At 35.0% G+C, this 27976-nt stretch overlaps 1 protein-coding gene across 4 annotated transcripts in view; it reads left to right on the forward strand.

The window, feature by feature from the left end:
* Positions 1-27976, forward strand: part of LOC130640729 (uncharacterized) — a 115934-nt gene extending 87958 nt beyond the window's left edge. For all 4 annotated transcript variants that reach the window (XM_057447251.1, XM_057447252.1, XM_057447253.1 and 1 more), the window contains exons 135-180: positions 140-670; positions 794-1327; positions 1507-1716; positions 1812-2372; positions 2555-3094; positions 3195-3404; positions 3612-4175; positions 4415-4972; positions 5056-5268; positions 5378-5908; positions 6140-6685; positions 6984-7193; positions 7308-7868; positions 7954-8496; positions 8592-8801; positions 8914-9477; positions 9566-10123; positions 10469-10681; positions 10871-11401; positions 11532-12077; positions 12210-12419; positions 12497-13057; positions 13175-13711; positions 13805-14014; positions 14152-14715; positions 15000-15551; positions 15685-15897; positions 16122-16670; positions 16930-17484; positions 17598-17810; positions 18104-18673; positions 18805-19368; positions 19598-20380; positions 20522-21073; positions 21456-21662; positions 21794-22357; positions 22447-22641; positions 23066-23551; positions 23751-23969; positions 24139-24331; positions 24495-24710; positions 24817-25070; positions 25494-25701; positions 26349-26567; positions 26991-27118; positions 27276-27976. In XM_057447251.1, coding sequence (XP_057303234.1) covers positions 140-670; positions 794-1327; positions 1507-1716; positions 1812-2372; positions 2555-3094; positions 3195-3404; positions 3612-4175; positions 4415-4972; positions 5056-5268; positions 5378-5908; positions 6140-6685; positions 6984-7193; positions 7308-7868; positions 7954-8496; positions 8592-8801; positions 8914-9477; positions 9566-10123; positions 10469-10681; positions 10871-11401; positions 11532-12077; positions 12210-12419; positions 12497-13057; positions 13175-13711; positions 13805-14014; positions 14152-14715; positions 15000-15551; positions 15685-15897; positions 16122-16670; positions 16930-17484; positions 17598-17810; positions 18104-18673; positions 18805-19368; positions 19598-20380; positions 20522-21073; positions 21456-21662; positions 21794-22357; positions 22447-22641; positions 23066-23551; positions 23751-23969; positions 24139-24331; positions 24495-24710; positions 24817-25070; positions 25494-25701; positions 26349-26567; positions 26991-27118; positions 27276-27826 — 19007 coding nt within the window. In that variant the 3' untranslated portion in view covers positions 27827-27976. The remainder of the gene's footprint in view (positions 1-139; positions 671-793; positions 1328-1506; positions 1717-1811; positions 2373-2554; positions 3095-3194; positions 3405-3611; positions 4176-4414; positions 4973-5055; positions 5269-5377; positions 5909-6139; positions 6686-6983; positions 7194-7307; positions 7869-7953; positions 8497-8591; positions 8802-8913; positions 9478-9565; positions 10124-10468; positions 10682-10870; positions 11402-11531; positions 12078-12209; positions 12420-12496; positions 13058-13174; positions 13712-13804; positions 14015-14151; positions 14716-14999; positions 15552-15684; positions 15898-16121; positions 16671-16929; positions 17485-17597; positions 17811-18103; positions 18674-18804; positions 19369-19597; positions 20381-20521; positions 21074-21455; positions 21663-21793; positions 22358-22446; positions 22642-23065; positions 23552-23750; positions 23970-24138; positions 24332-24494; positions 24711-24816; positions 25071-25493; positions 25702-26348; positions 26568-26990; positions 27119-27275) is intronic.

Consider the following 27976-nt stretch of genomic DNA (forward strand, 5'->3'; position numbering starts at 1 on the left):
CATATATGTTGACATGTTACATTTAAAATGGATTGGCTCTGTACTATAATTATGTGTATCTGAAAACTTTAGTCTCTCAGGTATTGAACTTCTTGTGTTTTCCTGTTTATCTGAAACATCTCTATATGCTTGATTATAGGTGTCAAAGACAAATTCAACTTATTTATCGCTATTGATTCATCCTCTGGTGTAACAAGCCAACAAATGAAGCAACTTAAGGAGTTAGCCAAAGCATCTGTACAGTCTTATTACATATCATCCAATGACACAAATGTGAATGTTATTTCATTTGCAAAGAAATCAAAGAATATATGGTCGGTGAAGGATACACAAACAATAAAAGCAGTTCAAAGTGCCATCTATGATATTGGTAAAGAAACTACCAAGGCAGATTTCGCTCAAGTTATAAAGCAAATACAGTCAATCACAACAGAGAACGCTTTGGGTCAAGAAAAGAACATTTTGTTGTTATTTACTCAAGGGTCTAGCATTGATGGCAGTCAACTAGTGGATATTGGAAAAAAGCTACCAGGGTTTGAAACAATTGTGGTGTCTATTGGAGATCCTTATAGTATATTTAATGGTTTTGATATAAAAATAATTAAAAACGATGAAAATGAACTTCCTAAAACATTAGGAGACATTGAAGAAGCTGTATCAAAAGTAATTGGTACGTAATACATTTGCGGTAAATTTAGTACCATCATTCTGCTACCCTTTAGGAATAGTTGTTTTATCGTGTATCGTCATCCAATCTTTGTGTTATCTTAATAGTGATAAATATATTTTTTAGGCAAATCACCCAAACTAGATCTTATTTTTGTTGTTGGTGCAAACGACAAAACTGTTTTCAAAAACGAAATTGACTTTATCGTTAAATCGTTTGACAATTACAAGATATCTGACGATGACATGTTACCTGGTGTAGTTACATATGGAGCCAAGAGTATCGTTAATATTGGTGATGTCAATAACAAAAAGAGTGCAATAGAGAGATTTTTGAAATTAAGATTCCAGGACTCTGGCGCCGATTTAGAAATTGCTTTACGAAAAGTTCAGAACGAAATGATTATTTACGCACGTGAAAATGTTCAGAAATCTGTAGTGATATTTGTGGACAACAAAGCTCAGATAAATGACGAATTAACTAACAGAATAAAAGCGCTGAAAGACAAGAAGTTTAACGTTTTACTGGTTGGTATTGGCCCTGGTTTGAAAGAAAATGATATAAGGGGAATTGTTGATGATCCGGACAATGTGAAATACATACCTCAACCAACTGATTTAAATGAGAATGTAGATTCTATAACAAGTTCGTTAGTAAAAGGTATCCATTGTTGCTTCTCGGTGTATTTCTTTTTTTTTGTTTGTTTGTTTATTGTGATGGTCATTAATGTTTTCTCTTGTTATCGGTTTCTTAATTGGTGTTACAACTGCTTCAGTCATTTCTTCTTTGTTTTATTTGCCGTCAGAAATAGCTAAATTTATTATACGTTTTTCTTTTAGACAAATGTAAGAAAAATCCATGCACCAAGTCTGAAACCTGCATTTCGAGGACGAATGGAAACGTTGAATGTGTATGTCCAGTTTGTACCTCTACTCAATATTCTCCAGTATGTGGTGATGATGGACATACCTATGCTAATGAATGTTACATGAAGAAAGATGCTTGTGAGAAAAAGAAGGATATAAAAATGGCTAAAGATCAACCTTGCGGTTCGTGTTAGCTTTTACAATCTAAGATTCCAACATTCATGTCGGCAATACAAATATCTTCTCGTAACAACTATATTTCCCATTTTTCATTTCAGGTATTAAACCAAATATGGATGTTGTCTTCATGTTAGATGCTTCTAACTCTATAACACAATCAAGCTTCACCAACATAAAAAATTATGTTACGGCAGCGTTAAGATCATTTGAAATTTCACCGAAAAAGACACGTGTTTCTATCGTAACATTTGCAAAAGAAACCAATGCAATTGTTGATTTGGATACTGGTGTGTATAGAGAGGTGTTAGCAAGAAAGCTCAGTGATACAACTAAAGAAAACGGTCAGCGAAATCTGGGGAAAGCTTTAGAGTTTGTAAATCAAAAGATATTTAACAGTGCAACAGGTGGAAGAAAAGATGCTGATAAAGTCTTAGTTATCATAACAGGAAATGAAGTTAACCTTTACAAGGATACAAACTTTGTTCCTAGTGCAAGAAAACTGAAGGATCAAAATACAAAGATTGTTGTGGTTGGTGTGAATATTGACAATAATGTGCAGACAGAGTTTGCAAATCCAGATAACCTTATCACTACCCTAACTGGTTTTGATAAACTTCCACGAAAATTTGGTGAAGTCGAAAAGCACATTAGAGGGAAAGGTAGCATTGCTAAAATAATTTATTACTATGTAACCAGTATAAAGCAACGTACTAAAATAACTTAGTATGTTGCTCACATACTTAAATGTAATTAAATGCAAGATGCTTTCAAAAAGAAAATGGTATAAAAATTCATTAAGTATTTAAATAAAATATTGAACACAAACATGTCTTTTTTTCAGGAAGAACTCTTGATCTTAGTTTTGTTGTGAGTGGAACGGACAAATCTAATAATGCGTTGTTTGAGAAACAAAAAGATTTTATTTTCAACATGATTAAGAAGTATCAAATACATCCGAAATCTACACTTGTCAGTGGAATTGTGTATGGAACAGATCCGCAAATCAATTTTCCGTTTTCAAACACACAAGACATTCTCATTGTTCAATCTAATTTCAAACGGATGCAAAATCCTGGAGATGGAATTAACCTAAAGAAAGCATTGCAGCTGGTTTTAAAATCTGTGTTCACAGCAGAAAACAATGCGCGTAAAAATGCACCCAAATCCTTAATACTGTTTGTGAATAAGAATGCTGATGTCACCAATGTGAATGACGAAATAGATAGAATTAAAGCAAACGGTGTTGATTTAATAATTGTTGCTATTAATGGCGATGGTAAACCTTTCAGAGCATTTGTTGATCCAAAGAAGCTGTTTGTGTTTGGAAATGTTGATGATGTTGACAAGCTGGTTGATCCTGTTGTCACCGAAAGCTTGCCAGGTAACATTTTATTATTTTTTAAAAAATCGTGATAGTTTTAAACATCTGCTGTTAAGTAACAGCTTACAGACGTGTTTAAATTTTGCTTTGTGTTATTTAGATGCATGCAAAGAACAACCCTGTGAATTTTATGGACAATGTGTATCATTGAAAGACCAGTCTGTTGACTGTGTGTGTCCCACATGTAAAGACGATGAATTTAAACCGGTTTGTGGAACTGATGGTCACACATACCCTTCCACTTGTAAACTGAAGAAAAAAGCTTGTGCTGAGAAGACGAAACTAAGAATTGTGAAGGATGCACCTTGTGGTAGTCTTTTAATTATATTATGTACATTTAAGTAACAGGTGGACATTTATAGGTTTTAAGGATTCTAATATCTGTGCCTAAAACTGAAATAAAAGTATTTTATTGATTTTGCGAGATTGGATATGTCAGCTTGTGCTTTTCAGTTAGCCATATTTTTGTTTAATGAGAATCTTTATTTTGCAAGTAAAATTTGTCGATTTATTTTAGGAGTGGTTGGTAATGTAGACATCGTGTATGCTGTTGATACATCTGCTAGTGTGACTAAAGACGTTCTAGATAAAATGAAGTCATTTGTTGAGAAATCTCTTGAAGTGTATACAATCTCACCCGAAAAGATTCATGTTGGATTATTGCAGTATGGAAATGGCGCAACTGTTAAACTGTCTTTACGATACGGTAATCACAAATCAACAATCGTAAGAAATCTTAAACAGTTATCATTAACTGGTGGTCGTCGTCAAATGCAAAAAGCTATTCGTACAGTAGACTCTCAAATGTTTGCTCTAAGTGGTGGTGCAAGACAAGATGCTTCTCAAGTTTTAATTTTGTTAACAACGGGTGAAGAAGATACTTCTGGTAAAGCTGAACTTCCAAAAGCAGCAAAGAAATTACAAGAAAGAGGTGTGAAGGTTATTGTAGTTACTATTGGAAGTGAAGATAATCCAGATGCTAATAATATTGTTAGTAATCCTGATAAGGTGATCAAAAGTGATCCTGATGATTTAGTTGATAAAATTGGTCCACTGGAAAAAGAAATCGTAGAATCTATAGGTATAGTATTTGCTATTGTTCTTGTAAAAGTTTCTTTTTATGATTGTGTAGTTAATTGGTTATTTAAGTAGCAAATCGGCGTTGTTTTCCTTGCTTCTTCTATTTGATTCTTAAATATAATAATACCACTGTGTTTTCTTAAACTTTTGTTTTTTATGAAATTCATTTACTTGATATCAGCTTTTTTAATGTGCCTAGAATAAATCCTGAACTTTTCAATAACAAATTTGTTTCAATAGGTCGTGCTCGGAAACTTGACCTTGGTATCATACTTGGGGCATCTAGTTCTAATTATGTAGAGATGTTTAAAGATCAAAAGACAATTGTAAATGACATACTAAGAAGATTGAATATTGGTCCATCATCAGTTCTCCCGAGCGTTATGGTTTATGATAGAAGTCCAAAAGTCGTGTTATCATTTGAAAACGCGTTAACAAGGGAGTCCGCTATAACATCGATTCAAAAGATTGTAAACCCTGGTTTAGACAGAAATTTTGTGAATATGTTACGCAAGGCTCGGGATGAACTCTTTAAAAGTCAAAATGGTGCTCGCCCTGGTGTTCGAAAAACACTGCTTATCTTCTTGGATGAGGAGCTAGGAAAGAAAAGTGACTTAGTTGATGCATTAAATAAACTTAAAGGTGGTGGCGTCCGAATTGTGATTATAACTCAGGGAAAGGACATTGATAAAAACAAAGTCAAAAATAACACACCTAATACAGATGCTTGGTTTTTCCCAGATGATTTAGATGCTGCCAAGAAGGATATAAAGTCAATTACTAGCGCTCTGTTCTCAGGTTGGTATCGGTGAAAGTGTGGTTTTGTCAATAGGTACACTAATTGGTCAGTAGCTAACCCAAACTTGTTTTTCTTTTCCTAGATGCTTGTGAGAAACGAAAGTGTGACTATGGAAGTAAATGTGTGGCTATCAGTCTCACAAACACTCAGTGTATGTGTCCGGTTTGTTCAAAATTGGATGTTTATTCTCCAGTATGTGCAAGTAACGGAAAGACATATGCATCAAAATGCAAAATGGTTGAAGAAGCATGTAAAAAAGAAGTTAATATTATCAGCGTTAAGAACAAACCCTGTGGTATGTATTTAAGACTTTTTTTCGTTATATTATCAAGTACTTATCAATTATGATATTCTTAAATGGAAATTTATAATCTTTAGTGCACAGCCTCTTATGTTTTTATTAGGAATCACGGAAAATTTAAATTTGATCTATGCATTTGATATTTCTGATGGTGTGACAACAAAGAAATTTGCAGAATTAAAACAATTAGCAAGAGCATCTTTGGAATCTTACAACATTGCAGCCAATGCTACTAAAGTCAGTATCGTAACATTTGCAAACCAACCAGAAGATATTTGGTCGTTTAAGGATGACCAAAATGTAAAAGCTATTCAAAGTGCTATATTTGATATCAACAAAATTGCTGGTGATGCAGATTTCAATAAGCTGGTTACTCACGTCAAATCAAATATACTGAATGATATTTTTAACAAGGAAAAGAATATTTTACTACTTTACACACAAGGATCCAGCATTGACAGAAATCAACTAGACAGATTAAAGAAGAAGCTACCAAATGTCGAGACTATCGTAGTATCTGTTGGAGATGCTAATGATATCTTTAATGAATTTGATGTTAAAATTATTGCAGATGATGAAGACAAATTACCAGACGTACTTGATAAGTTGGAAAAATCGATTGGAAAATTAGCATGTAAGTATAAAATTTGCTACTATGGTGCTTCAGCAAAACGGTGTACTGTAAAATTCTGCCAATGTGCTGAAAGGTCTAATCCATACATCTAAGAAGTTCTTTTAACTAAGATTGTTGTATCCTTTGTCTATGGCAGAAATCACGATAAGTTTAATTGGACCAATTGAATATTTGAGAAATTTGGTCAACTTTATTCACCTTGTTATTGTTACATTTTATTTTTTCACATAGCCAAGCCAAAATTAGACATGGTATTCGTTGTTGGAGCAACAGGTCCAGATGCACGTGAAAAGTACTATGAACAACAAGAATTCATGCTTAAATTATTTGACACTTATGTGATCGGTCAGAAAGGCATGCTACCTGGATTGGTAACCTACGGAGCTAATACTAAGCTTTATATTAATGAAGTTAAGGACAATGTCGAGGCTAAATATCTATTTGGAAATGTTCTATTCGGGAATGTTGGAACAGGTGTGGTCACCGCTTTGCAGGCTGTGAGGAATGAAATTTTGTTAGTGTCATCTGGTGCACGAAAAGGCATTGCAAAAACTATTGTAATATTTCTTGATAACAAAGAACAAATAAATGACAACACAAGAAAGAATATTCAGCTTCTTGAAGAAAACAACAAGGTTGTAATTGTTGGTGTCGGTCCAAACTTATCAGAAAGTGATACGAAACAGCTTGCTAGTGATTCAACAAGCGTGATTTATATTCAAAATATTGATGAATTGGCGACTAAAGTTCCTGAAGTTACAAAAGCTTCCATAAAAGGTGATTCTTTTGATCTGATTACATCAGTTGTGTTTATAATCTTAGAGAAATTAGAAATGGCAGTGGCATCTAAACTTCTGATTTCACCTCTGCGTTTTTCTGTTTCTCTGCGTTCTCACTTTTTTTTCAACAAAAGTTAAAGTAAAAGGGACAATCTACTGAGCGCACCAATTCATTACTAGATTTAAATGTGGAACAAAAATTCCTGGAAATGTCAATTGCGTATAAATAAAACAGACAATATTTAGTGAATCTTTTTTTTACTACGATATGATTTTATGAATATTCCTTTTTTTAGATCCTTGCAAGGAGAGATCGTGTACTTATCATGCAACCTGCATCTCAACATCTGATGGAAAAGCCGAATGCATTTGCTCAGTGTGTACATCTACTGCATATTCTCCAGTATGTGGTGATAATGGACATACCTATGCAAATGAATGTTACTTGAAGAAAGATGCTTGTGAAAAGAAGAAATCTATACTCGTTACAAAAGTTAAAGCTTGTGGTAAGCCAAAATATTTAGAAACAATAAACGTTTTCTTTCTTGTGAAACTATGACATAGTACAGAATTTCCTTCCACTCTCAAATATTCAATATTGTTACAATTATATGTTTTAGGCATTAAGAATGACATGGACGTTGTGTTTCTTCTTGATTCCTCTAAATCTATCACCGGCGCCAGCTTCAAAGAGATGAAGAACTTTGTGCAAGCTGCAATATCATCACTTAAAATAGCACCAACAAAAACGCATGTTTCTGTAGCAAACTTCGGAAATAATGTAAAGACTGCCATTGATTTCAATTTAGGAAGACAGGAACCTACAGTACTCGAAAAGTTGCGTTTGACAGTAAAAGTTGGTGGTGAGAGGGATTTAAGAAAGGCTCTAGACTATGTTAACAACAAACTTTTCACCACTGTTTCTGGCAGCAGAAAAGAAGCTGAAAAAACGTTGGTAGTTATTACAGGCAATGAAATCAATCCAACTAAAGACGCTAATTTTATCATGAGTGCAAGGAAATTGAAAGGCCGAAACGTCAATATTATTGTTGTGGGCATGAACATAGAGAAGGATGTTGTTACCGAGCTCTCGATCCCTGATGACTTAGTAACTGTTATAAAATCATTTAAAGAACTTCCAGAGGTGTTAGGGCAAGTAGAAAAAGATATGAGAGGAAAAGGTTAGGATTTTTCATAATTTTGGACGGATGTCGTTATGTTTACCTCGGAATAAAGTTATTTTTATTTTTATAAATTACCTTCTAGGCGTTAAACTCGACTTAGCTTTCGCTGTAAGTGGAACTGATAGAAGCAACAATGAACTGTTTAAGAAGCAAGTTACATTTATATCGCAAATGCTAAAGAGTTACAGAATACATCGCGAGCAAACACTGGTCACTGGTATCCTCTATGGTCCTACCACCAAAATATCCTTCCCATTCTCAACATCACAAGACGTGCAAATTTTAAAATCTTACTTTGAGCAAATGAAAAATCCAGGCGCAGCAACAGGTATGCAACAAACATTGAAGATTATTGCGAATGATGTTTACAGCAGTGATAATGGTGCTAGACAAAATGTTCCGAAGACTTTGGTGCTGTTTGTTAGTGGCAATGTAAATATGGCAAACGTTAAGGAAAATGTTGATAAAATTAAGAAGAACAGTGTCAATCTTATTATTGTTGCCATTGATGGAGATGGTAAATCTTTCAGAGCTTTTGTTGATGACCCAAGCAAACTGTTTGTTTTTGAAAATATTGACGATGTTGATAAATTGATTGATCCTGTTGTCGCTAAAACTTTACCAGGTAAATATAGTATTACTTTGAAATGTTTTCTTTGCCGGAACAATAATACTATTAGTTAGATCGAATAATCACAAATCTGTTACCTTCCCGTTTAGATCCATGCAAAGAAGGTCCGTGTAACTCTTACAGCAAATGTGTATTGTTAAGTGACCAGTCAACTCAATGTGTATGTCCAGTGTGCAACGATGATGATTTTAAACCAGTTTGTGGTTCTGATGGATCTACATATCCTACCACTTGCAAACTGATGAAAACATCTTGTGAAAATAAAAAGAACCTAGCTGTTGTAAAGGAATCTGCATGTGGTATGTGTTTAAAGAAATACCTATTAATTTTTTTAATTTTTTATAGTATTTTAGTGTTAAAAGTTGGTTGGTTTCAAATAATGTTAATAATGTTTGTTTTTCTGGCGTTTAGGTATTTCGAAAGTGCTAGATGTTGTGTATGCAGTTGATACATCAAATGAAGTTTCTAAAGATATGCTTAAGAAAATGAAATCATTCATTAAAAATTCGCTCGAGATGTACACGATTTCTTCAAAGGATACACATGCTGGATTGTTGCAATATGGAAATGGTGCAAACATTAAATTGTCTTTGCTTGATGGTACCGAAAAGCAAGCCATTATTGAAAACATTAATCAGTTATCATTAACTGGTGGTCGTCGTCAAATGCAAAAGGCTATTCGTACAGTAGACTCTCAAATGTTTGCTCAGAGTGGTGGTGCAAGACAAGATGCTTCTCAAGTTTTGATTTTATTGACAACAGGTGAGGAAGATACTTCTGGTAAAGCTGATCTTCCAAAAGCATCAAAAAAATTACAAGAAAGAGGTGTGAAGGTTATTGTAGTTACTATTGGAAGCGAAGATAATCCAGATGCTAATGATATTGTTAGTAATCCTGACAGAGTTGTCAAGGGTAATCCTGATGACCTAGTTAATAAAATTGGTGAATTGGAGAAGAAGATAGCAATGTCTGTCGGTAAGTTTAGATTTTCTTAGGTAATTTGCTGTAAATAAACGAGTCAAAATTATCCTTCTGTTGAACTATCTATTTTAATTAATTCTAGACGAAAAAGATAAACTGGATCTTGGAATAATCTTCGGTTCTTCTGGTCCAAATTATGAAAAGACGTTTGACGATCAAAAGACATTTGTGATAAACATGTTAAAACGTTTGCAGATTGGAAGTTCCTATGTCCTTCCTGGCTTCATTTTGCACGGAACTAGACCTAACATTGTTCGAAATCTGGGTAGAGTTTTGACCGCAAGTAACGCTATGAGTGTAGTTGACAATCTAAACGATGCGACAGAAAGAGGAAACTTAAGAGATGCCTTGGAGATTACCAGAGATGAGTTATTCAAAGAACAAAATGGTGCCCGTTTGGGTGTTCCCAAGTCTGTGTTGTTGTTTGTTGACAAGGATTTGAAACCTGATCCAGATTTAAATAAAGTTGTAAAACAGCTTCGAGATGATGGTGTCCGACTGATAGTTGTAACTCAAGGAAAAGATATTGACGAAAACAAAATCAAGAAGGTTACGCCCGGAACAAATAAATGGTTTTTCCCGGACGACTTAGATGAGATGGAGGAGGAAACCACATCAATAATAGCTGCTCTATTTTCAGGTATAGAAAAATATTTTAATGTTAGAGAAACTTTAATTGTCTTTCAAACGCAGTTGTTCATTCAAATAGCGGTTATGTGTTATCGTTCTACTTCATTTCGATTCCATTTTTTCGCGATAGTTTTGCACTTAGGTAAATTAAGAATGAGATTGATGTTTCACGCAATATTTCAATTTAACAGTTCAAGTGTTTGCACTTTTTTGTGGGTTTCCAAAGACTTCCTATACAGGACCCTTATCGATGACAGTACTAATAAAAACTGAATAAGCTATCCTGGTAAATAAACATAACGCCTGCATGTAGTTTTGTGCTACCTGTATTTTGGTATGTTCCCTTTGTTTGTAGGTCCTTGCGAAAAAAAGAAATGCAGTAACAATGCACGTTGTATTGTACACAGTGATAAAACAGCTCAATGTGTTTGTACTTTGTGTCAAGAAGATGAAAAGTATGCTCCTGTCTGTGGAAGTAATGGAAGAACTTATGCTACAAAATGTAGAATGGACTTAGACTCTTGCATGAAGATGAAAGAAATAACACCTACGAAGGAAGGACCATGTGGTAAGTAATCCAAGATATGTGCTTTTTCTCTGATTCCCTGTACAACTTTATAAGTTTCTCGATGTATTCGGTATACTCCAGTTCTAGTTTACGTGAAAAAAAATACAAAAATGCATAACTTTTCTATGTATACACGTGTGTGGAATGTTGGTTAACTAGTGTATGAACATTTTTTCCCATTAAAATTAGGAATCAAGGAGAAAACTAGTCTTATCTATGTTTTCGATGCCTCTGACAAAGTATCGTCAAAACAATTACTACAGTTGAAAGATTTGGCTAAAGCGTCCCTGCAGTCCTATGACATATCTCCTAGCAAAACGAGAGTTAGTGTGATTTCATTTGCTCAAAATACTAAAGATATTTGGCAGTTCAAAGATGAGCAGTCGCTGAAAATAATTAAAGGCGCAATCAGCGATATTGGAAAGAGCAATGGCAATCCGGATTTTGACAAAGTAATCAACTACATCCAATCAAATGTTTTGAGAAATGTACCAGAAAAAGAAAACAGCATCTTGATACTTTTCACAAAAGGAAGCAGTATTGATGGAAAGCAAGTGGCCGATATTAAAAAGAAATTACCCAGTGTGAAAACCATTGTTGTATCAATTGGAAAGCTTGGTGAACCATTCAGCAATTTTGATATCAGAATCATCAAGACCGATCAGGAGAAATTACCTGACAAGCTAGATGCGATTGAAGATGGCGTTGGAAAATTGATAGGTATTTTCTTATTTTCTATTTTTAGTGGAATCTAGTGATTTCAAGGCATTTTGTAAATAAGGCAATGGAAATATTAAAATATCAAAAAGCTGCAATGCAAGTTTTGATGTTAAGTTTCTGTTACTCGTAGGCAAGAGGAAATTAGATCTTGTGTTTGTACTTGGTGCAATTGGAAAAACAGCAGAAGTTATATTCAAAAAAGAAAAAGAATTTGTTGCTAAGCTTCTAGACAGTTATGCAATATCGAAAGACGGAATGTTACCAGCATTAGTTACATACGATGCAAAAACAGTAACATATATAGGAAATATGAAAACGAAGAAAGATGCTCAAGAAGAATTTGCGAAACTAAAGTATCAATCTTCACAAAACATCGTCAAAGCCTTGGATACAGTGAAAAAAGAAGTATTGTCAACATCAAACGGTGCTCGCAAAGATGCTTCTAAGTCTGTTCTAGTTTTTATAAATAACAAAGAACAGCTTAGTGATGATGTAATTAACCAGATTAAAACACTAGAGAATCAAGACGTGAAAGTTATTCTTGTTGCTGTTGGTCCAAACATTTCCGCAAATGATGCTAAAACAGCTGTCACAAATCCTGATCATGTTATTTATGTTAAGAACCCTGATCTCTTAGTCACTAAAGTTCTTGATACAGTTGATGCCGCTGAAGAAGGTAATGTGACGTTTAAATCAGCCTATTAACTTTACTGCTTAGTTTTATCCCAACCTTAATTTTATCGAAGTTATTATCATATGTTGCAGCATAAATTTTACCTAATGATTTATCAACAATAATGTTATTTAGATAAATGCAAGACAACTGCTTGTGATTATTATTCCACATGTGTCCAAACATCGAGTGGAAAAACCGAGTGTGTATGTCCGGTGTGCACGTCTACTAAATATTCTCCAGTGTGTGGTGACAATGGACATACCTATGCAAATGAATGTTATATGAAGAAAGATGCTTGTAAAAAGAAAATAGAAATTATTGCTGCTAAAGACAAAGCTTGTGGTATGTTTGATATCTAAAGCATACATTTTTTAGGGTAACATAATTACATTGGTCTGATTGTTGTAATTTTCTTCCAGGTGTGAAAGAGAATTTGGATGTCGCCTTCATTGTTGACTCCTCAAAATCAATTACTAAAGAGAGTTATGACGAGATTAAGAAGTTTGTAATTGGAGCCATTTCCACATTAAATGTTCAGCCATCCAAAACACACATCTCCGTTGGAAACTTTGGAAACAATGCTGAAAAAATTGTTGATTTCTCAAGTGGCACTAATAAGGATATAGTAAACAGTGAAATCAAAAATGCCATAAAACTTGGTGGTCAGAGAGATTTAAAAAAAGCTTTAGATTACGTTGATCAGACTCTATTCAGTTCCACATATGGTAGCAGAGAAGACGCGAAGAAAGTATTAGTTATCGTAACGGGAAATGAAATCAACCCCACTAAAGATGTTGGTTTTGTCACAAGCGTCAGACAGCTAAAAAGACGAGACGTTAAAATAATCGTCGTCGGTGTAAAAGTTGATGATGACGTTGTTACCGAGCTTTCAGTTCCAGATGATTACATTACTTTGATAGAAAACTTCAAAGAATTACCTGAAACATTAGGAAAAGTAGAAAAACACTTAAGAGGAAAAGGTAATTTTTTTCTCCATGTATTTTTAATGCTATAATGTATGCTTTTGCTCATAAAACGCCGTCTATGGTCGGAATGATGATTTTTTTCTAATAAATTTAATACACTTTATTTTATAGGTGTCAAACTTGACTTAGCTGTAGCTGTCAGTGGCACAGCGAATGTAGACTTGTTTAAAAAGCAAATTTCGTTTATTACCAACCTGATAAAAAATTACAAAATCGATGCTCAAAACACTCTGGTGAGTGGGCTTACTTATAGCGACGATGCTCGAATATCATTCAAGTTCGATCAATCGCAGACGCAACAACTTGTGAAGCTGTACTTTGATAAAATGAACAACAATGGAGTTGGCAAGAATCCTAAGAAAGCAATAAATGTGATTTTGGAGAGCGTGTTTTCAATTTCGAATGGAGCTCGTGTTGGTATACCGAAATCTTTGATACTCTTTATCGGTGAACAAGCTGACATATCAACTCTGAAAGAGGATATAGACAAAATTAAAGCTCGTGGTGTCAATCTTATTATTGTTGCTATTGATGGAGATGGAAAACCGTTCAGAACATTTGTTGATGACCCAAACAAACTGTTTGTTTTTGAAAATACTGACAATGTTTACAAGTTGGTTGATCCTGTTGTCGCCAAAACATTACCAGGTACATCTTGGACTCTATTAATTACAAATATGTTACAGATGATGTTAATACTTTTGCAAGTCCTTTTTTTAATAACTAAAATATCTTATTTAGATGCCTGCAATAGTAAATCATGCGAGTTCTACAGCAAATGTGTATCGTTAAGTGACCAATCAACTGAATGTGTTTGTCCTGTGTGTAATGATGATGAATTTAAACCTGTTTGTGGATCTGATGGTCAAACATATTCATCAGCTTGTAAAGTGAAACGAAAATCTTGTCAAGAAAAGAAAGAATCAAGTATCGCAAAGCCTGCAGCATGTGGTAAGTATTATATCTTGAATATACTTTCTCGTAATGCGATCGACAGATTTGCTTTTTTATTTGATTTAGTGTACATTGTGACCATATTTGTCAATGTTTTAAGATTATTGCATATATGATAACATCGACATTTGTAGGAATACCTGGAAAGATAGACGCTGTGTATGCAGTTGATACATCCAGTGAAGTTTCAGAAGACGTTTTAGATAAAATGAAATCATTCATTAAAAATTCTCTCGAGATGTACACAATCTCTCCGAAGGGCACGCACGTTGGATTGTTGCAGTATGGAAATGGTGCAAGCGTTAAATTGTCCTTGTTTGATGGCAATAACAAGCCAGGAATTGCCGAAAACATTAAGCTTTTATCATTAAATGGTGGTCGTCGTCAAATGCAAAAGGCTATTCGTACAGTAGACTCTCAAATGTTTGTTCCAAGTGGTGGTGCAAGACAAGATGCTTCTCAAGTTTTGATTTTAATCACAACTGGTCAAAATTATCCTGCTGGTAAAGCTGATCTTCCAAAAGCAGCAAAGAAGTTACAAGAAAGAGGAGTGAAAGTTATTGTAGTTACTATTGGAAGTGAAGATAATCCAGATGCTAATGATATTGTTAGTAATCCTGATAAAGTGATCAAAAGCAAACCTGGTAATCTGGCTGATAAGATTGGTGAACTCGAGCGGGAGATTGGAAAATCAATTGGTGAGTGATGGAATTCTAAAAATAAAAATGTTTCTATTTGTGTCCATATAACCCCAAACGCTATGATTGACATGTATACATATGTGCTTATGTAATACTGCATTTAAGTACCTGTTTAGGTAAGGGAAAGGAAGATTTAAGATTATTGAAAACATCAGGGCCATAGCTTCACGTTTGTCTTTACACCACAAAATTGCACAGTCCATAATACTTTCACATTAACATTTATTGATATATTTAATCTTTTCTGTTAAACATTTATTCCACTTCTTCTTCTTCTTCAGGCGAAAAAGAAGAACTCGATCTTGGTATCATATTTGGAGCTTCAGGACCAAATTATGTACAATTATTCAAGGATCAACAACTCTTTGTTAGCGATATATTCAAAAGGCTGGAAATAGGTACTAACGCTATTTTGCCTGGTTTTGTCGTTAAGACCAGCAACCCTAGAATGCTGTCACAAATAGGTAGTCTGGTAACTAGAAGTGGTTCTGTTAAAGAAGTGAATCGTATTAGAAACCCCGGTGCAAGTAACAACATGAATGACGCTCTACTTGAAGTTAAGGATACTTTATTCAAGAAAGAAAACGGTGCTCGAACAGATGTACCCAAATCTGTTCTACTTTTCATCAATGGACAATCGAAACCTTTGTTACTTGATACTTTGAAGCAACTTAAAGATTTGAATGTTCGAATTACTGTTGTCACGCAAGGAAAAGAAATTGATAAAGATAAAACAAAGAATGTGATGCCAAATGTGGATGCTTGGTTTTTCCCTGAAGATTTGGAAGATATGAGAAGAAAAATTAAACCAATCACTAATTCATTATTCTCAGGTACCCGTTGGAACATCACTGTTTTTGTACCTATTTTTACCTGTTTTTAGTTTTATCTTTTACAATCCTTATTCCCAATTTTACGCTGTCAACGTTCAACACATCACCTCTCTTATTGCTAATACCTTTCTAGATCCATGTGAGAAAGTAACATGTCCCTATAATGGTAAATGTGTGACGCGGCCTGACAGATCCTCGCAGTGTACATGTCCAGTCTGTCCTGTTGATGAAACATACAAACCTGTATGCGGAAATGATGGACGATCATATGCAACGAAATGTAGAATGATTCAAGAATCGTGTGAAATTAGAAAGGAGATCAAACTTGCTAAAGAAGGAACTTGTGGTAAGGTTTAAAATCATCAATTTTTTTGTCTTTTTTCGATTGAAATTATAAACACAATATTTTTTTCTCTGTTTTTTGTTTTTTTTTCTCTTGGTCTTTTAGTAAAATTTATTAAGATATCTTTATCTTACGCATTTATACTTCTTCTAATTTTTGTGATTACTATACGATCTTAGCAGGTATTTTCAGGTAATTTTTTAAACCTATTATTCTTCTACTCTCAGGAACAATCGACAAGCTTGATATCGTATTTGCATTTGATACATCAGACAACGTTTCGTCTCAAGATATTGAGAGAATGGCCAGATTTGCAAAAGCCACACTTCAGTTTTATAACTTAGAACAACAAAAGACGAGAATAGGCATTGTAAGTTATGGAAAGCAGACTGAGTATGTCTTAAAACTGAAAGATGCAAAGGGATCAGATATTAAATCTGCCTTTGACTACGTTCCAAATATTAATGGCAACTCTAATACAGAAGAAATGTTGCAATTTGTTGATCGTAATATATTCCTCAGCAGTAGCGCAAGCAATAAGAGACTCGTAGTTATATTCACGAAAGAAATTATTAGGGGTGACAAACTGACAGATATGACATCTCAACTTACGCCTCTTAAATCTAAAGGCGTGAAGTTTGCAATTGTTTCCATTGGAAGTGATTTACCTGATGAGTTAAAGACGCTGATTGACAATCAAGTAACATTCGTTGATGATATCAAAGAACTTCCCAAAGTTTATCCAGATGTTGAACAATTTTCTGGTGATGCTGTTGGTAAGCCCTTTAAATCGTATTATTGCTTATAATCTTATCTCGATAAGTTGGTAAACTTGTGATACTGACTATAGTTTTTATGATTTAAAACGTTTTTGCATATCTAGAACTGGAAGCGTGGAATCTACTGGATAGTTAAACGTAATGAATAGTCCACTAAGTGATACACCTGCACCTTCTTAGAATTACATCTAAGAATGTTTAATGAGTTTTGTTCAATTATTTATTTTACTGAAACGCGTTACTCCATTTTGTTTAGCTGATTCTGAACCACTCGATCTTGTATTTTTGCTCGGTTCCAACGGAAACGATGCCGATAAACTCTTCACCAAACAAATCGAATCAGCGAAAGCTCTTCTACCAAGTTACATCATCTCGGTAGATAAAACACGCGTTGGAATTGTAACATACGGTCAAGATCCTATCCTCGACCTTCGATTAAAGTCTGGTCTAAAAAAACAAGTTGTTGTGCAAGAATTTTCACGGCTGAGAAATCCCAATGATGGTAACAATCTAAACAAAGCACTGAAGTTCTTAAGGGATTCTGCTTTTAATGTTGCAAATGGTGCAAGAGCTGGCGTGACTAAGCGCGCCATAATCTTTTTGGATAAACCTTTCTCTGGAAATCCAGCTGATTTAGGTGTTCAGGCTAAAAAAATTGAAGATGCTGGTATTAAAATCATTGTTATTGGAGTGGGTGATAATTTCGATCATAAATCTATTAAAGATGCATTTGGTGATATTTATTTCTTTCCGGAAGATCTTGGTTATATTGATCGTATCATCAAACCTATTGTTCAAAGTACGAAGAAAGGTAAGTGGCTTGAAACTTATTACAATTGTAAAAGATTCTAATTCACCTTTCTAATTGTTATTAAATGCGTTTCCTCCTGAATAATTATAACCTCTAATCAACCGTATTTTCAGATTCATGTGAGGATGTCAAATGCGATTATTACTCAACCTGCATATCGCGAACTGTTGGCAAGGGCATATGCACATGTCCCATATGTGATGATAAGAAGCAATATAAACCAGTCTGTGCTGATAATGGTTTCAGTTATGCTAACTTATGTAGAATGAAAAAACATTCATGCGAACTGCAAAAGGTCTTGAAACCTGTCAAGAACAAGGCTTGTGGTGAATATCTTTAAATTAAATCGTCTTAAAATGTCGATACTTCAATTTAACTAGAAACAACACTATATTCGTTTGCTCTTTATGGGAACCACTAGCGATAGCTTGCTTAAATATTATGAAATTAAGCAGACTATCGCTTGTGCATAATTTTTTTGAATTCTGGGGGATATTTACCGAAACTAGACATCACTATGAAGGTAATATTTTACCAGTACATCGGGTTTTTTATTCGAAGATTATTGTTATTGTTCTGTTGCTTGATAATCAATCGTCCCTACGTTAAATATTTTTAGGAGTTGAAGGTGTATTTGATATCGCGTTTGCATTTGATACCTCCAATGACATTACTGGCCCGTATTTCCAAGAAATGAAATCATACGCAACTGGAATGCTCAACAGCTACCCAATCAAATTAAACCAAGTACACGTGTCATTGCTAAGCTTCGGCGATAACGTTTTAAATCAACTCAACTTCAGAAACGGAGACGATATCGTCAAAGTAAAGTCAGCATTGCAAACACTGCCACGTTTTAATGGGAATAGAAAATTAGATACCTTCTTAACATATGTTGATTCTGTTGCATTTACTAACGCGGGAGGACATCGAGCGAATGCTGGAAAAGTGCTGGTTCTTTTTACAACTGGAAAACCATTTGGTAAAGTAAATGATATTGCTTCACTCGCCAACGCAATGCACACTAAAGGTGTAAAGGTCATTGTTGTTGCGTTGAATCTTGCAGATACTGATAGAAAGACATTTGAATTGATAAGTGGAAATAGCAAGAACCTAGTACCGTTTGGTAAAACATCTGACCTTCCAAATACATTTGGTACTGTTGAAAAGGCAGTATCTGACGCAATAGGTTAGTTTCCACGTTTAACATTTAAATTTGCACTTTATTTCCGTACCTTACAAACTAATCATTGGGTTCGAAGGAGTGCATTTATAGTGAAATATGTTTTAATAAATAACGTTTCCCTTGTGTTTTTTTAGCGCCACCAGTTCTTCTTGATCTTGGTATCATTTTCTCCATGACTGGTTCCAACCCTGCAGAAATCTACAATGCAGAAAAACAATTCGTAATGAAGTTATTGAACAGTTTCACCATATCCCCTCAAAACACACTGCCTGGTATTATACAATACGGAAGAGTGTCCAAACTTCAATACAGAATTGGTGATCTTACAAGCTTGCAACAAACTAAATCCGCCATCGAAAACTTGAGTCTTGGAACTCCTGGAAACAACATGCTCATGGCATTAACTGAAGCCAGACGCGATCTGTTTAGTAAACAATATGGTGCTAGGAATGGCGTTCCGAAGTCTTTGTTGATATTCAGTACTGAGAAAACTGATACACTCGCGGATGATTACAATAGGGAGCTGGACAGATTGAAAGAACAAGGAGTTAAAATCACGGTCATTGGAATTGGATCACTCGTTGATAAGAAAGAATTAAAAGGAATTAGTACTACTGATGATTCGTTTTTCTTTGTAGACGATTTACCAGGAAAGGAAAAGCCGTTCTTTGACCTTGTAGCAAAAGAACTTCAACCAGGTTAGGGGACAATATATTGTTGTTTTTTTTTTCATTTATGAATTGTGAATGTTTAAAAAAGCAAACTACAAACTTCTATTTCCCTGCAGGATACTTTAAAGAATATAAGATTTTCCCAAATGCCTTGAACTACCTACCTACCTTAAATTTTGTAAGATGTGAAACCAGATAAACATATTTCGTTGAAAAGGAGCTGTAGTGAATTGTAAAACATATGGTTTGTTTTTAGATGCATGTGTTAAAACGAATTGCTTATTCCATTCGAAATGCTTTAACACTGGTGGAATGACAACGAAATGTGTATGTCCCTTATGTGCTGACGAAACAGCATATTCACCAATATGTGGAGATAATGGTAAAACATATGCGAATACGTGCTGGATGAATCGAGACTCCTGTTTGCAGCAAGGACATATAAAGATTGCTAAGCCTACTGCATGTGGAGTCGATGGGAGGGTCGATATCCTTTTTGCTATTGATGGATCAACCGGTGTTTCCGCAGATACATTCAACAAGTTGAAAGCATTCGCTGAAGCGTCTGGGCGAAGCTATACTTTAAGTGAAAGCAAAGCAAGAATTGGACTTATTGTTTTTAGCAATAACGTGAAGCGGTATCTAGAATTTCAAAATGGTATCAGTTATGAGAATTTCCAAAATGCATTGCAAAACGCACAGCCGATTGGTGGCCCCCGAAATATCAATGCTGTATTGCAATACATAAATGCAAATATATTCACAACGATACGTTCAACTATTTCTGGTCAACCGTTCCTTGTGTTGTTCACAACTGGTGACAATCAATCCAATGATGTAGATTCAAGATACCCTGCAGCGAAGGCTTTAAAAGCAAAACAAGTACAAATCATAACCGTTGTTATTGGCGAGGAGTCTTTCTTAGACGATGCAAAGAAAATCAGCTCCAGTGCTCAGGATGTTATCTTTGTGGATGATGGCATTACTATGGTACCAGGAGTATTAGGAGACCTCGAAAAACATATAGGAACCAGTCAAGGTAAAGAGAATGTAAAAGTATTTAGAGTAAATTGTTAGAGCTTATGATTATTTTGCACAGGAAAAGGGCATGTCCTAAGTGAGGTGTAATAATTTGTGTCTATTTCATTTTAATCATCCTTTAATATATAATGTTTTTTAGCTACTCCCGAGAAACTCGATCTTGGTTTTATTATTGGTGCTTCTGGTCGAAAGGCAAGCACAAACTACATGCAGCAAATTGATTTCATTACTGAAATGCTAAAATCATACACTATCTCAACAAAATCCACTTTAGTTGGAGCAATATTAAATGGAAATAACCCCAGCTTACCTATCAAATTTGGAGACGCCGTAACATACAATTACTTCATTGGGCTGTTGAAAGGTCTGAACAATCCTGCTAATGGCAATAACCTAGACAGTTCTTTCCAAATTGCTAGAACATCAATGTTTTCAGAAGACAACGGTGCAAGAAAGGACGTACCAAAAACTTTGCTTGTGTTTGTGGATAACAAAATTACTGGAGATGTTGTAGATTTGGGGCAGGAAGCTAGAGCTTTGCAAGAACAAGGAGTGAAAATAGTGTTGATTGGAACTGGTGAAGATGTTAATCCAACTGATTATGAAGATATTGTGGATGTTTATTTCTTCGCGGAAGATTTACCATCAATGAATCGAATCATATATCCAGTCATTCAGGCTGTCCTACCCGGTTAGTAAATAAGTTTGTTTGTGTTGCTTACGTTGCAATAAGATAAATTAAAAGTCACATAATTGTTAATAAAACTGATAAGGTGGTCCACTCAGTCATGTAAGTCAAGAATTGTCAAGGATTTTTAAAATATATCAGGAAACAGTCAGGAATATTAAGAATTTATTTACATGTCATGAAAATATCAGAAGTTTTATGTTTATATGGCCATGCAGAACTTTTTCAATTTTTACAATAAGGTATTGAATTTCAAGGTAATCCAAGCATTATTGAGATGTTAATACCAACTATTTTTGATTCAAAAACTATGTTGTATTCTAACCTTTCATTGTTTTTTACAAACATAATATTTAGATGAATATGACTTCCCTTTTATCTTCAGATTTGTGCCTCACGACGCAATGTAAACCATACAGTATATGCATCAATTTGCCAGACCGAAGAACAGAATGTATTTGCAAAACATGCGATAATAATTACGACCTGCTTTGTGCTGACGATTTGAAGACCTACCCGTCGAAGTGTCGATTGGAAAGTAACATCTGTTTGCATGGGACACCATCTAAGATTGTTGACAAAAAAGCTTGTGGTAAGTTTGAGTAAAAAAAAATTATGTTCTTGAATGGTGCAGGTGAGATGATCTATGTCACAATGAGGTGATCTTGTTTTCTTTTGTCTTTTCTTTTGTTTTATTTATCTATATTTTGTTTTCCGATTCAGATGTTTCTGGTGCAATGGACGTTGTCTTCTTATTCGATGGTTCCAGATCAGTTACCTCGAGAATGCTAGATCAAATGAAGCATTACGCTACAGCCGCTATAAAGGGATATAATCTTTCCCCTTCAACAACTCGAGTTGGTCTTGCAATATATGGAGGTGATTTTAAAATTGCGCAGTCACTGACACCGTATCAAAACAACCTACTTTCAGCAATGAACAATGTTAACCCAGTTGGTGGTATACGACGGATGGGAATGGCATTAGATGCGGTACAAAAGCAAATGTTTGATTCCTCAAACAGCAGAGATGATAAGGCAGGAAAGGTGGTCGTTCTTTTTACCACTGGCCCCAATAATATAGCTGGCTCACAAATGCTCCAACAAGCTGCCGAATCAATGACATCAAATGGTGTTGAAATTGCTGTTGTTGCTATTGGGAATGACGTTGATTTGCCACAACTGCAAAGTATTGTCACGCAACCGTCCAATTTATTCCATGCCATTTCTTGGTATTACCTACCCGATTTCATTCATAATATTTTAGTTCTTGCCGTATCTAAACAAGGTATGTTGCTGTTTTCTCATTCCCTTTGTTGATCTAAATTTGCTTAATACATTAAATTTTTTAATATTTTGACATGTTTTTTTTTGCAGAACGTGCTGGTCTTTGCAATCCATCACTTTATTACAACTTTGCTAACGCGTCCAATGGCTTTGTACCGGATGAATCTGGTTCAGAGAATCATGGCAGTTTGCAAGATGCAGTACGAGTAATTGAGAATTTCCAATGTGGAAGAGGTGCTGAATTCACAAATGGACATATAAAAATTGATGGAAAGAACTTTAAAGGTATGTCTCGCTTACCTAATACCATTTTTAAATTTTAATTCAACTGGTGCAATAGACATTAAGTTATTTGAATATACTAGTCGTTGCCCGTGTAAAAATCCACGGTTCGCCCGTCCTTTATATTTATCCGTCGCAACAAAGTGGATAAAAATATATCGTATTTGATATTCGTGTTTCCGTAACATCATTTTCTAACTCAGCGGGGGGTCCGTGCAGAGACAAACAGACGACGACTATTATTATAGAGATGTTCCATCACCCGACTTTATAGTTCTTTTGTCTTTTTTCATTGTCCTCAGTTAACGAGTAAAAAATTGTCAATATTGCTCATTTTTAAAGTTTTACCATATATTTTTGATACCATCATTTTTTAAAATGTTAAACCAAACAACTGTTATATGAATAAATGTGTCGTCATTTACAGGAAAGCCAACGCAGGGACTTACAATCGCAACTTGGGTGTGGTTAGAAGATATCAATGAGCCTACTCATCAACTATTTGTCACCATTGATCCAGGTTGGACAAATCCACGATACAAGTCTGTTTATGATTTCGCCATAGCTGACGGCGGCGCCATACAATTTTCGCATAGAAATGTATTCGGAAGACGAACAACCCCCGTCATTAAACCACAAGTTTGGACACACATTGCAGCGACGTACGACCTGCAAAGTGATGTAGTTCACTTGTATACAAATGGAAAAGAAGTGACGTCATTTACGCGCGTAGATAGAAGACGGTCTGAAATTTTAAGTCAAGACTGGAGTGAAGCTACCACTACTGGGAAATTTCTTTACACAACCAACCGTGTGCGGTATTTACGTGGTCGATTGGACGAGTACTATCTTTACCCTTGCGCGCTAGCTCCTCAGCAAGTGAACAGCCTGATGGATAAGACTTGTCAAGAAAGTAGGTCCAATTGTCAAAATTATTTTCTTTTAGTTTAAAGTCTTATTACGCCATCTACAGATCTAGAGAGTTTGACCAAAGACGTTTGTAAACGTACTTGTTGATTTTTAATTTACGCCGGTGTAGCAAGGAAGAACAAGATACAACTTTTATTTTGATTTAAACTTTTTGTAAATATTCTATTCTGTTTATCAATTAGAACCTACTGCTTGTGCTTCTGTCAAGTGCGAGTTTTATGCTGATTGTCAAGTAAAAGGTCGAGGTACTCCCAAGTGCGTGTGCCCATCAGCTTGCGAAAAAGTACCCAAGCAAAGTATTTGTGGAAACGATGGTCAAACGTACCGAAATGAATGTTTCATGAGAAAAATATCGTGTGAAAATAAACGGTTAATTACCAAGTCGTACGACGGAGAATGCGGTAAGGTTTCCTGAGAAGTTATCCGTGGTTGTTTGTTTGTTTGTTTTTTTGTTTATTTGTTTGTTTGTTTGTTTGTTTGTTTGTTTGTTTGTTTGTTTGTTTGTTTGTTTGTTTGTGTATTCAGTGACACACCTGTTTATATGTTAACACAACTTTCTTTTTTCTACAGAATATAACTTATTCTTTGGTGGAAAATCCTATCAAGCCATCCAAAATCCCGATTTCCGGTTGCAAACGCGATTAGAATTTACTATCCGTCCCGAGAATGACAACGGCATCCTGTTTTACAGTGCGGACAGATCACGTGCAAGCTCTTTTGATTTCCTCTCTGTATCACTAGCTGATGGATATGTCGACTTTAAGTACGTATATTTCTTAGATCTGTGATTTGAGTATTCTTTGATCTGTTCTGTGATTTGACTATTCGTTGATCTGATACGTGATTTGACGATTCTTGTATTGTTTGTCAACAGACGAAAGATTTGATTTGTGCATCCTCTTATTTTGTTATTTTTATCTTTTCAGATTCGACAATGGTAAAGGTCATGCGCATATTCGATCGAACGAAAGGCTATCTCGCAACCAATGGAATACAGTAATTGCATCACGAACTGGACAAAATGGAATGCTTATCGTCAATGGTGGAGCGCCGAAAAGTAAAAGTTCACCAGGACCACTCACGCAATTAAACGTTGAAACGATTGGATACCTTGGAGGTCTGGGCCCCAATCCACGAGAAAGGTAAATAACAATACCACATTTTTTACATTTATTTTATTACTTTCAACAAGTTAAATTATTCCATTACTTTACTGACCCCCACAATAATTATTGCTTCTCCATGTAGCGACATCAAATACGCTGAATCATCAATGGGATATCAAGGCTGCATTAAAAAGCTTTCTGTCAACAACAACGAAGTAAATCTTCGCTTCCCTGGGCCGAGCGTAAAGGCACAAGTGAACGTGCTACCATCTTGCGGGACAAGTCCATGTGTAAAGAAACCATGTTTCAATGGTGCATCTTGTTTTGCTACTAGTGCAAAATCTTATCAATGTCGCTGTCCGGTTGGTTTCAGAGGCACCCATTGTGAAACAAGAGGTACATTAAAATATACGGTGTTATGTACTTTTTATTGTAATGTTGTAGTAGTCAGGAGAAGGGGAAATGGGGAACGGTAAATTTTACTCTCTCGGTAACATGTGATATGCTCTGTCAATTTGCAAATTCCTGAAAGCTTTTTTGCATAGTTGATAAGTTGTTTTGATTTCTTTCAGAAGAGAAAATAAGATCATTTATATTTCTCTGCTGTCAAAATTTCTACTGTCAAAAAGATTTTTAATTACAACGGGGATAATAATTAACAAAATCAATCAAAGCAGTGAGAGTTTAAATGGTGCTCAGATTGAGAGTCGAAAATATACAATGGGAGGTCCTGGCATGACCCAAAGCCCCTAAACCAAAACAGAATTTCTTATTTAAAATATTCGTCTTTTAAATACTATTATGTTCTTCCTGTTTTAGTTTACATCCTTCCACAAATTCCTGCTTACTTTAATGGCCAGTCATCATTCATCGGCTACCGGCAATTACTTGATACTAAACATAAACATGACATCATCATTCAGTTCAGAAGTGAACAAGCTGACGGTTTACTTTTATACGCTCAAGGTCCGGCTGGTGTACGAGATTATTTTGCTGTGTCTTTACAAAATAGAAGAGTCGTTTGCAGGTTAGTGGACGATTTGGTTTATATTTATTTTATTCTTTTGCCTCCTGATATCTCTCTGATACAAAAGAAAATGAGTGTTGAAAAAATTGCAACCGATTTAAGAATGGATTGCGTTTGGTTTCTGCATTAGTTTTGACGTAAATATAAAATGGAATAAATATTCTCAGGAATTGTTGTACGTTTTTTGAGAAAATACGTCTCTGCTACTTAATCCTATACCTTACAAAAAAGTAATTCTAACAGCATTATCTTACAGCGGTTCAACAAGTTCTTACGCCATTAATTCCAGATTCTAACATTTTTCAACTTTTAAAGTGCCGCAATGTGTTTTAAAATATAAATAAACTAAACATATTATATTAATATTATTATTATTACTATTATTAACCCAGGATAGCCTTTTCAGTTTCTATAGGAACTGTTATCAACGAGAGTCCTACAAAGGGAGTCCTAATGCATTTAAAACTCCCGTTTGAGCCACGGAACACGTGCAAGCACAACAACCGCTCAACTAGACAACCGCCTAAGATATCCATCCTATTCTCATGCTGAACGTTAGGCAGAAGTGATCGATTCAAACTTTTATAGTCTCTGGCATGACTCCGCCGGGGTTTGAACCCAAGAGCTTAATATATAATTTCTTTTAGTTTTGACCTGGGAAGTGGAAACACGACTCTTACCAGTCAGAAACGATTCAAGTTAGACTCGTGGACGAATTTAAGAATCTCACGTCATGATAAACGCACTGAACTTTTCTTCAATCAAAGACGTGTTGCGTACGGAATTACCCCCGGTGATAGTCGAATCTCGAACCTTCACACCGTGATGTACATCGGGAAAGCAGATAAACTGATTACTGGAAAAAAGTAAGTTTTTTTATATATTTTGTGTTTTAAAACACGGTGCATTGCAAGGTAGGCGTTAGATGTTTTCGTTCTTTAATATTGCCATATGTTTTACTTAAAATGTCGGGAAATGTTTACTCAATTTTTTAAAAATATTTTTACATCCAAAAAAGTCGTGCGAGATATAGATTGCACTTAATTTTTTCGTAACGAATAGGTGTTTTCTTTACGATGTTAATATGATGGCTTCCACGAGCATTTCTTTGCAATTGTTTTGTGAAAACTTAGAGACGTTGACCAATTATTTCGTACTGGTTTTTAATTCAATTTTACATTTCTCTGTGAAAAAGCCGCGTCCTTATTTTTGTTACTTCAAAAATAAACGTAAAAATATTTTGTCCAACATTGACTGAAATGGCCTAACTATTGTTGCTTTTTTCCTAGACACCCTTCCTCTGTCTACAAACCATTCAAAGGATGTATCAGGAAACTACAAGTTGATGATTTAGAGCTGAAATTTAGACAACCTGATAAATATCTTCTAAAAAGTGCTGACGTGTCTTCGTGTGCCGGTAAGAAAATTTACGTCATTAATCCGGCGTCATGAGAATTTGTCAAAAAATTGTCAGACATAAGACTTTTTAAAAAACAATTTAGTTATCTCAGTCACAAGAAATCCTAAAAAAAAATTTTTCTTTACAATTTTTTTATGTACCACTTGTTTTTCAGAGTGCTACCAAGACATTGCTATATCATTTGTCATCGATACATCCTCCTTTGTCGGTTCCGATGGTTTTGACAAAACCAAACAATTTGTTGACGCCGTCATTCGATATTACGACACAACAAAATTTTCAGTTATCGATTTTGCAAACACAGCAAAACTCCAAATTCCTTTTAACCGTGCTGGCAACGTAGAAGAAATGAGCGAACTTGTGAGCGCTTTGACGTTCCGTAACGAACTAGGTCATCGGATGTCAGAAGGACTGAAATTAGCGCATGCGCAATTTGGTAATGTTCAAGCAAAGTCGAAGTATGTTGTGTTAATAACTGCAGCTGACCCGCAAACATTCGCCGAAAGTCAGGAGATCTCTGTCATCAAGAAAAAGTTGGAGGATAGTGGGTCGAAAGTTTTTGTTGTTGGTGTTGGAAATGATGTCACTCTCGGAAAGATGACCCCCGTATCTAGCGATGGGAACATTTATATTGCAGCAAGCTACGATGATATTATAGGATACGTGATTCAACTGCGGAAGAATTTATGCAAATTATCAAGTTGAAATTCGACTTATTTTACTTTAGAAAATATGACCAGTAGAAAAACATTTTTTTAACAAATATTTTATATTAATTTTTGATAGACTATTTTTTTATACATTTTATATCTTTTGTATTTGTAAATTGATTTAATACATGTTTTTATTAAGAAA

This window comes from Hydractinia symbiolongicarpus, chromosome 4 (assembly GCF_029227915.1).
Source record: "Hydractinia symbiolongicarpus strain clone_291-10 chromosome 4, HSymV2.1, whole genome shotgun sequence".
Taxonomy (NCBI): domain Eukaryota; kingdom Metazoa; phylum Cnidaria; class Hydrozoa; order Anthoathecata; family Hydractiniidae; genus Hydractinia; species Hydractinia symbiolongicarpus.